This window comes from Gastrolobium bilobum, unplaced genomic scaffold, assembly GCF_033153095.1.
Source record: "Gastrolobium bilobum isolate Gb01-03AN ecotype WA unplaced genomic scaffold, APGP_CSIRO_Gbil_v1 utg8088, whole genome shotgun sequence".
Classification (NCBI taxonomy): domain Eukaryota; kingdom Viridiplantae; phylum Streptophyta; class Magnoliopsida; order Fabales; family Fabaceae; genus Gastrolobium; species Gastrolobium bilobum.
Genome location: NW_026898843.1, coordinates 112463 through 121412, shown reverse-complemented (window position 1 = coordinate 121412; position 8950 = coordinate 112463). Strand labels below are relative to the sequence as shown.

The window sequence follows — 8950 nt, the reverse complement described above, 5'->3', positions numbered from 1 at the left end:
AAACGTGCATTGGGTCATAGCTGTTTCCGTTCAGTTTCACTCCACCGGAGACTCCAATTGCATGTTACGGAAACACACGCATAATTAAAATAACAATTGTGCCCTTCTTTTTTGGGGGGTGTTGGTTTCCTTCTTGTGCCTCTTTCTGTTTTTTCTCGCTACAGTGCGCAATGGTTTGAAGTAACAATAAAATAACACCCATCGCTACAATGACCACTTAGCTAACTCTCTCTCTCTTGGTCTCTTTCTCCAGTTGGTGATGGTGGTTGCGGAGAAGATGATGAAATCATGAATGTGGTGGTTTTTGAATAATCACGAAAGAGTGATTGAGAAAGAATAAGTCACAAACAAACACAAACACAAACACACATTGATACACAGAGAAACACAGTGAGAAAATTGAAAGCGAAAGAGAATGTTTAAGCTGCACAAGAACAGGTCTCCGAAATCAGATGACAGAATTGAGTTCAGAATCTCTCATTTCAAGGCCTCTCAGGTTCATTCCCTTCACTATTTCTCCTCTTCCATCAATGTAACTAACTAACTAGCTATTGTGTGTGTTTTTGCGTTGCTTAATCACAATGATATTTCATTGATGCAACTGAAAATCTTAGATCTTAATTTGGAAATAATCAACATTGATAAGGTGTTTATTTTTATTTTGGAAAAAGAAATTGTTATATGAAGCACTTCAATATTTTGGGAAGAACAAGGAGTGGTAATTTTCAATGGAAAGAACATGTTCGAAAGTTTATGAAATCTAAGTTGCGGATCGTGGTGCTTTGTTATGAACAACTGCATTAGCTGCTTTGTGGTCTCTGTTCTCGTGGAATGCAGAATAATGATTAATTTTTTGTCACAAGGATTAATAGTAAAGCTAAATTTATAAAATGTCTTCAGTGTAGTGTTCAAGTGGTTAAGGATGAGAAAAGGTAGTGTTATAACATTCCACGATTTCATGGCAAAAATTTTGTTTTAGAATTGCATAACCAAATGCTTTCAAGTTTCAAATGATGTTTCAGTCTGAGGCCATAAAAAAAAAAAAAGGCTGGTTCGGTAAATAACAAATGCTGATTCTGATGTTAGCAGGTACCCAAGGGATGGGATAAGCTGTTTGTTTCTGTTGTCTCCGTAGGAAATGGTAAAACAATTGCAAAGTCAAGCAAAGTGCCCGTGCGTAATGGAAGTTGTCAGTGGTCGGATGCTTTTTCAGAATCTGTATGGGTTTCAAGAGATAATTCTTCTAAGGAGATTGATGATTGTCTCCTCAAGCTCACTGTTGCCATGGTACTATCATCATTGCAGTCCGTTTTGTTATTGTGTTGTTCCTTTATCATAATCAGCTTTATCAGTTTGAAATTTCTCTGTTTGGATTATCAAATAAATAGTATCACTTGACAGGGATCATCAAAATCTGGCATCCTGGGGGAGGCCACTGTTAGTATGACCAGCTATATGAGTTCAGATGCTGCTATTCCACTCTCAGTCCCACTGAAAAAGTGCAACCATGGGACAGTTTTGCATGTGAGTTATACAACTGAATCTATATTTTTATTTTTGGCTGACTCCAGAAAATGAAAAAGCACTCCCTTTGTGATTTCTTGGATAGTTCTATGTCATTTTGGATTAGATTCGAAGTTGATTTTTGTCAAATTGAGGGAAAATATAACGTCGGTAATCTGGAATATGTTGCTGAGGGGAATTGAATCAACAAATAAAATATTTGGATGCTTGAAATATGCATAAAGTGGTTTTCTTCACATATTTCCTTTTCTTATGAATTATGATATGTGATGTTACCAATTCACTTAATACAGTAATCTTGGACAAACAATAAACAACCTGCTAGAAGTCACCGGTTTCGAGTACGAGAAACAACTTCTTTGCAAAGATACAACATGCGTACAATTAACTCTCTTCTTTACCCTCTTTCCTACCCTCGCTGGGAAATAGTTTATTTCCTTCTTGCAAATGCATCATTCCTTTGTGACAAATCTCTGTTTCGTTAACATTACACCACATGATGATGGCACTGTCTTTTGATTCTTTTTCTTGTGATTGAATGTTATTTTTTCAACTTAATTTTCATTCAACTTTTCTTAAACGGAGGAGTGGTGCATGAGACTTAGGTCTTCGTTATGGAGATCATGACCCCATAAGTATTAGACGATCACATATGCAACGGTTTTTCACTTCTTCCTTTTATAAGACAGCTACTAGGTTCTTCACTTTGAAGGCATGTGTTTCGCTCTTTCATTTTAACTATCTACATGAAAAATTGTATTTGTTACCCCCTTACCCTGCTTTGTTGAGAACCCGATATCTTTTGTTCATCTCTGCTCATTCAAGCAGTATTCGCTGTGATTTTTCTCTCCCAATATAGAGGCAAACTATGGGCTCTTATTACCAATAGTGTTACTGTAGCAAAATGTCATTGAACTTCAGAGTTGGGAATTCAGTGGTTATGCATTTTGCAGGTAACTGTGCAGTGCCTTACACCGAGAACGAAACACAGGTTTGTATTGGAGGTTACTCTTTTGTATTATAATGTCTATTATTCTAGTAAGTATTTATCTCATACACTTTTTCAGGGGTCAAGAATCAAGTGAGACAAATACCAATTTGAAGGGCCAGAATGAAAATAATCATGATGTGGCTGTCAAGTCAAATGGATCTGTTTGTTCATATGTACAGAGTGTTGAATCTTCCTCTGTTGACGATTTGGATTCTCTCTTATCCACTGGAGAAGTTGAGGCTAGGGTAAAATTAAAAAAATTCCCCCATATATTCATGTCTGTTCTGTTGCACAAATGGTTATAGATTTCTGCCCATGCATGCATATTGATAAATATAATACTGTGCTTATACTGATCTAAATCTTCAATCAATTATCAGGATTAGTTTTCCATACTAAAATAATTATCTAGTTTAACAGTTTGTTTAGATTTACGGTCTCCTGGACTCCTGGTGTACCAGGAAGCACTCTTTAGGTTTATACTTTGAAAACTTAGCACAGAAGACATTGCGCCATCTCCACCAATTCCAATTAAATGCCCTTTTGTGAGCCTCAAGTATGCATACGTTACTATTTTTGAAATTTTTTTGCGTGGAGATGGTAGCTGTATTTCATCCCAATGGTTACTTTATATGTCATCCATTGTACATAGTTGTCTTCATTCAGGGTCCAGGAAACATAGTTGTCATACATTCAGTTGTGACGTAATTTACTGTTGGCCTGTCTTTATCATGATACAAGTGATACGTTGCACCTTGGCTGCAGGCAACAAGCTTCTCTGGATCTGTATCAAATTGCAGCTATAACTCAGCTGAGGGTTCCACAGGAAGGGGAAACTTCTCCCCATGTGTCAGTGATGGGCAGAGCCCTACTGGAAGACAAGATTCAACCAGTTCCCAGAAAAGTGTATCCCATCACGATTACCCTGTGAATAAATCTTCTCAGTCAAATCATTCATCATTTAATTCCCAGAGTATGCAAGACGTTGGTGCATCATCTTCTAAGATGATCAATGCTTCTAATAACCGTCTGGAAGCTGCAGGAGACTCAAGTGTAGAGCTACGCGCAGAAGCAAAGATGTGGGAGATGAATGCCCGAAAGCTAATGGGTGATTTGGACATATCAAGGACAGAATTCTCAGATCAGTCCAATAAACTGGCAGATCTGGAAATGGACCTTTCAGCAGCATATGTAGAGCGTGATAGTTTGAAAAAAGAAGTTGAACAGTTAAAATTGTCATTCGAGAATCCAATAGTGAAACAGAAAGCATTGGAAGATTCAATATCTCAAGGTGAATGTATTCCAGAAATTGAAAAGGCTCTAAAAGATGAATTGAAGTTTCAGAAAGAATCCAATGCCAACTTGTCTTTGCAACTGAATAGGAGCCAAGAAGCAAATGTTGAGCTTGTTTCTGTTCTCCAGGAGCTGGAAGAGACCATAGAACGCCAGAAAATTGAGATAGAAAACCTTTCATCATTGCCCTCAAAAGTCAGTGATCTGGATAATTCTTTCCAACTGAGTATAGAAGAAAACAGGAGCTTAATGCAACAACTAGAACACTTAGAGGAATCAAAGAAAAATCTGCTGGTTAAGGTGCAAGAGGTGGAAGATGCCTTGGAGGACAAAAGGCGAGACACTGATCATAAAAAGTTTCCAAACAACAAAACCCTTTCGCATATTGAAATGGAATATGAAAGCAAATTATCTACTAAAGAGGAAGAAATTTTAAATTTGAAAACAAAGCTGTTTGAATCTCTTCCAGAAAGCTGTAATGCGGAGACTGTGTCCAGAAATGCAGGTGATGCAGATCTTTTGAGGGAAATCGAAGCGCTGAAAGAGAAAGTTCAAGAACTTGAGATGGACTGCAATGAGCTGACAGATGAAAACCTTGAGCTTTTATTCAAGCTAAAAGAAGCAAAGAACAATTCAAAAGATGGAGGGGCATGTGAAGATCTTTTGTCGAACAAGCTCAGAGATCAATCTTTTGCTAGCTTTGAGTCTGAAGCAAGCAACAATTTATTTCGAATATTCCATTCTGAAGACAAGCTCCATGGGGAAAACACCAAGAAGATTAGCAGTGATGATCATGTTTCAGTTCAAGAGCTTGAAAAATTAGCTCTAGAAGTCAGAATCACTGATCTGAATAAGGAACTAACTAATAAAACATCCGAGACAGAAAATCTCGAGGCTAACTTGTCATCTAAAGAAAAGGAGATTGGGGTTCTGCAGAAGCTCGTGAGTAAGTTGGAAGCCAAGGTTTATCATCTTGAACAAGAAAATAGTCAACTAGAGGAACACATGGAGGTCATGATGAAATCAAGAAAGCATGAACTGGACCTCCACATATCAGAGATAAAACAAGAAAAAGAACAATTGTCGAGGCACGTTTCTGTTTTAGAAGCTCAACTGAGAAATTTGACAAATGAACAAATGTCCCGTTTATCAGAACTAGAGAACTCTAGATATGAAGCTGAAAGGCTTCAAGAGAAGATTATGGAGATGCAGTCTGAGATGGATTCTTCGAAAGAAGATTTGAAACAAAAATTAAAGGTGACACAATTTCAATGTTCAGAAGCACAAGAAGAATGTGAATATCTCAGAGGAGCTAATCAGCAGTTACAAATTACCAATAAGAATCTTGCAGAAGAATGCAGTTCTTGTAAGAAGCTAAATGGAGATTTGAGGCAGAAAAAGCTGGATTTAAAGGAGCATTGCTCCCTCATGGAAGCCAGGTTGAGGGAGTCAGATCAAAGATTTGGTGATTGCTCTGAAAGAGTGGAACTCTTAGAAAAGAAACTTGTTTTGATGCTGGAAGATATTGCATCAAAAGAGAAGCTTCTAACTTCAGATTTAGAGGGTTTGATTGATGAAAATAGGAAACATATGGAGCAGGGTCAAAGCTTGTTGAATCAGATGCAATTGGAGAAGATGGTAGAAATTCAGAACCTTGAACTAGAAATTGAGAACCTCACCATGAAACTTTCAGCAATTTATGATGAAAAAGAGAGAATAGCTTCCAATGCTTCCCTTGAAGTATCCTCATTGCGCGCTAATAAAGCCCTACTGGAATCTGCTTTTGAAGAAGTTCAATCTAAATTGAATTTGTCTAAGACCGAGGTTAATATGATGCAGACTCAATATGAACAAAAGCTGAAAGACCTAACAACTGAGCTTGCTGATTTCAAAATTAAGGAGGAAATGCTGATGGCTGAACATGAAAAGTTGTTGAAGCTGGTGGAGGATTACAAATCAAGAGAACTGCAATTAAAAAGCACTATGAATGCCCTTGAAATAAAACTTACAGTCACTGAATATGAAAGACAGCAATTCATGGACGAATCTGAAAATTTAAAGGTTCAGTTGCACCAGGCACATCAATTTGAGAATGAGATTAGGGTTCTCAAGAATGAACTCATTGCTTCCAATTCTGAGAAAGAGAGACTGGAATCCTCATTGCACCTGACATCTGAACTATGTGAAGATCTGAAGGCAGAGAAGACATCATTTGGACTGAAGATATTAACCTTGGAGAAGGCTGCGTCTGAATTGGAGGACTGCAACAGAACTAGAGCATCCCTAGAAGAAAGGCTTATGCAGTTGGAGAATGACTTGAAGGCAAGAGAAACAAGATGTGTCCAGGATACTGAGCTCAGTCACATCAAAAGAATAAATAGGCAGCATCAACAGACCATACAACTGCTTGAGCAGGAAAAGGCTGAGTTTCAGACAAAGGCCCGAGCACTTGAAGAAGAACTGAAACTGATTAAGGAACAAAAACGAAATCAAGTCTTGAAGTTAAACAGGAAATGTTTACCCGTTCACGAAGATCCGAAGGCCTCAAAAGTTAGTGTCTCTTTTTCATTGATGCATGATAGCATTGTAAAGACTGGACTATTAATTTTTTATCTTTCTTTCTCTTTTTGATTTAGCAGAATCCTGTGGGGAAGAATTCCAATCAAAACCGCAGTAATAGGAAAAAACCATCCTTAAAGAATGACAGAGAAGTCACGAAAGATCAAGAGGACCTTTATTACATCAAAAAACATCAGACTGAGGTGATATGTTTTGAATATTATCTTCATTCAATTTTACCTCCGTGTCAAACGTGACAAAGTATATTTTATATTCAAATTGTATGGTCCAAAGTTACATCAAATTATTGCTGTCTCACTGGAAATGACACCGTACTTTTCAATTTTTCTTTTGTTTCATGTCTCCTTTTTCTTAATAGGTGGAGAGTGAACATGGAATTCTTGATGAAAGTGTTCATGTTGTTGAAGTAGATCCAGCATCGAAGATTCAACCTGAACAAGTAAAAACAAAAGAAGCAAATAACAACTGTGAAATTCAACTTAACAGGTTAGAGGAACACATTATGCATTCAAAGAGAAAAAAGAAAAAGCTTTTAATCTGTGTGTATTACCCCTTATGCTGTTTCAGTTATTAGTTTGAATTTTTTTTTTTTTTTTTGAGCTTAATAAATATCAACAAAAGCTTTTTTCCCACAAGGTGGATTATTTTGAACTATTTGAACAGGACAATTCCTCTGTCCTAGAATATAATATGTTTGAAATTTGAATATATTCATACCATTGATTGATTTGAACAGATTAGGACAAATTTATGTGTGTGAATTCTTTATTTTTATTAATTTTGCTGATGACAAGTTTATAACTTCTTACATATTTGACTGTTCCGATGTTCAGACTTAAAGAGATTAATCTGTGGGATATTTGGCTCACAACATTCATTATCAGTTGAGATTAAGTACACCACATAAAGTTTACTAGAAATACAAGAAAATCTGAGTTACACAGAAGATGATGCCATACTTCTTGTGACTAATATCACTTCTCACTTAGCATTCATGGCAAATCGCACACGAAAAGTGCAAGTCATCTGCATGATTTCATGCGCATCTCGTTATATTATTTTAGTAAAATCTTTTGGTTCTGCTAAATTTTTTTCCATTTTGCATCAAATGGGTCGAAAGGCCTCGGATGGATGAAAGGCTGGGTGTCCGCTTACAACCAAGAAAGACTATTTTTTTTATTAAATTTAAAAGAAGAGAGAGAGAAAAACAAATAAAGAAAAAATTAAAAGAGTAAAAAAAAAAAAAAGAACAGTGGTGTTCTCATTCTTCCCCTGATGTCAAGGACAAGTCTACAAAATGATGTCAAATTCCTCGGTAATTGATTACATGTTTTTGATATTAAAGCAAAGGATCCATTTTTTACTGGTTAGACTATTGAGGCTTGTGTTGCTTTCCTTTTAGCAATCGACTGGATTTGGAAGTTGGAACCACGATTAAAACAGCTGAAGTCAACATGCAGTAGTTAGGAATGCTAGAAGATTGGTACATTGTTCATAGAAGTCGTAATTACTCTGCTGTTAATTTTAGAAGCCAATATTTTTGTTAACAAGATATATCCTTATGATACCTTTGGTTTAGATCTACCTATAAAAGTAGGAGTTTGAAACATTAGAAGGAAACAGCCAGTTAAATACCTTTGTGTATTGTTTTAGTGCATGCTTTATTACTCATAAAAAGTCATTTGTGTTATAAAATTCCTTGTACTTTTGTCCTGCAGGTCACCATCTCAAGGCCAAAACAACCAGACTAATGGCCGAGTAAAATCAATGATTGAAGGAGAAGTAGTGACCAAAGAAAGATTTGAAAGTACCAAATCAATGCTAGAGGCAGAGTTAAGTGATATTCAGGAGCGCTACTTCCACATGAGCCTTAAATATGCTGAGGTAGAAGCTGAGCGTGAAGAACTTGTCATGAAGCTCAAGGTGGCCAAAAACAAAAAAGGATGGCTCTCATAGAACTACGAGTCTACGACCAGTCCAATGACTCTTCCTTGAGGCTGCCAATCTCAGGTACCTTGTTACACGAATTTGAAGTGTCCCAGATTTTTCAATCTGCAACAGGATGTATTTTTTAAAACGAATCATTGATTAGGAGAATCACTATAATCGTTGTTGTAAATATCAGAAATTTTGAAGGTAGAATTACACTCAGCAGGTGATGATGTTAGCGGTCAATAGTTGCCCTTTCATTTTACACTGCTTTTTTTGTATCTACAGGATGGACCCATTACATAATTTCTATCATGCAACTTTCATTTTTTGAAGTGCTGTTATTTTTTAATACAGAAAATAGGAACATATAAAATGAAAATGTCTCTTCCATAGTGCCAGGTGACCATCCCACTAACAAAGGAGAGCAAGCAATAGAATTACCTCGTTTGCGCACTGTCCTGGTCCACTTTAAAAAGCATTTGATACGATTTGAAACAACTCGTATCAAATAACAAACACATAATTGTTGCCAAAGATAGATAAAATCTCATTAGCATCTTTGGAAGAAAAAAAAAAAGACAATACAAAATTAAGAGCTAACCCAAGCAATCATCCAAAATGCCGGATGAC

At 36.5% G+C, this 8950-nt stretch overlaps 1 protein-coding gene across 1 annotated transcript; it reads left to right on the top strand.

The window, feature by feature from the left end:
- Positions 1-415: 415 nt before the first annotated feature.
- On the top strand, positions 416-8344 carry LOC133284659 (uncharacterized). Its single transcript, XM_061481728.1, has 9 exons — positions 416-496; positions 1090-1281; positions 1402-1524; positions 2478-2515; positions 2592-2760; positions 3281-6358; positions 6448-6570; positions 6747-6874; positions 8107-8344. The coding sequence occupies exons 1-9, from the start codon at positions 416-418 to the stop codon at positions 8342-8344; spliced, it is 4170 nt and encodes a 1389-aa protein (XP_061337712.1).
- Positions 8345-8950: the final 606 nt, after the last annotated feature.

Coding starts and splice junctions, on each gene's coding strand:
- LOC133284659 (XM_061481728.1), top strand. CDS start 416: ATGTTTAAGCTGCACAAGAACAGGTCTCCGAAATCAGATGACAGAATT. Junction 2,516..2,591: donor ACACCGAGAACGAAACACAG/GTTTGTATTGGA, acceptor ACACTTTTTCAG/GGGTCAAGAATCAAGTGAGA. Junction 6,875..8,106: donor TGTGAAATTCAACTTAACAG/GTTAGAGGAACA, acceptor TTTGTCCTGCAG/GTCACCATCTCAAGGCCAAA.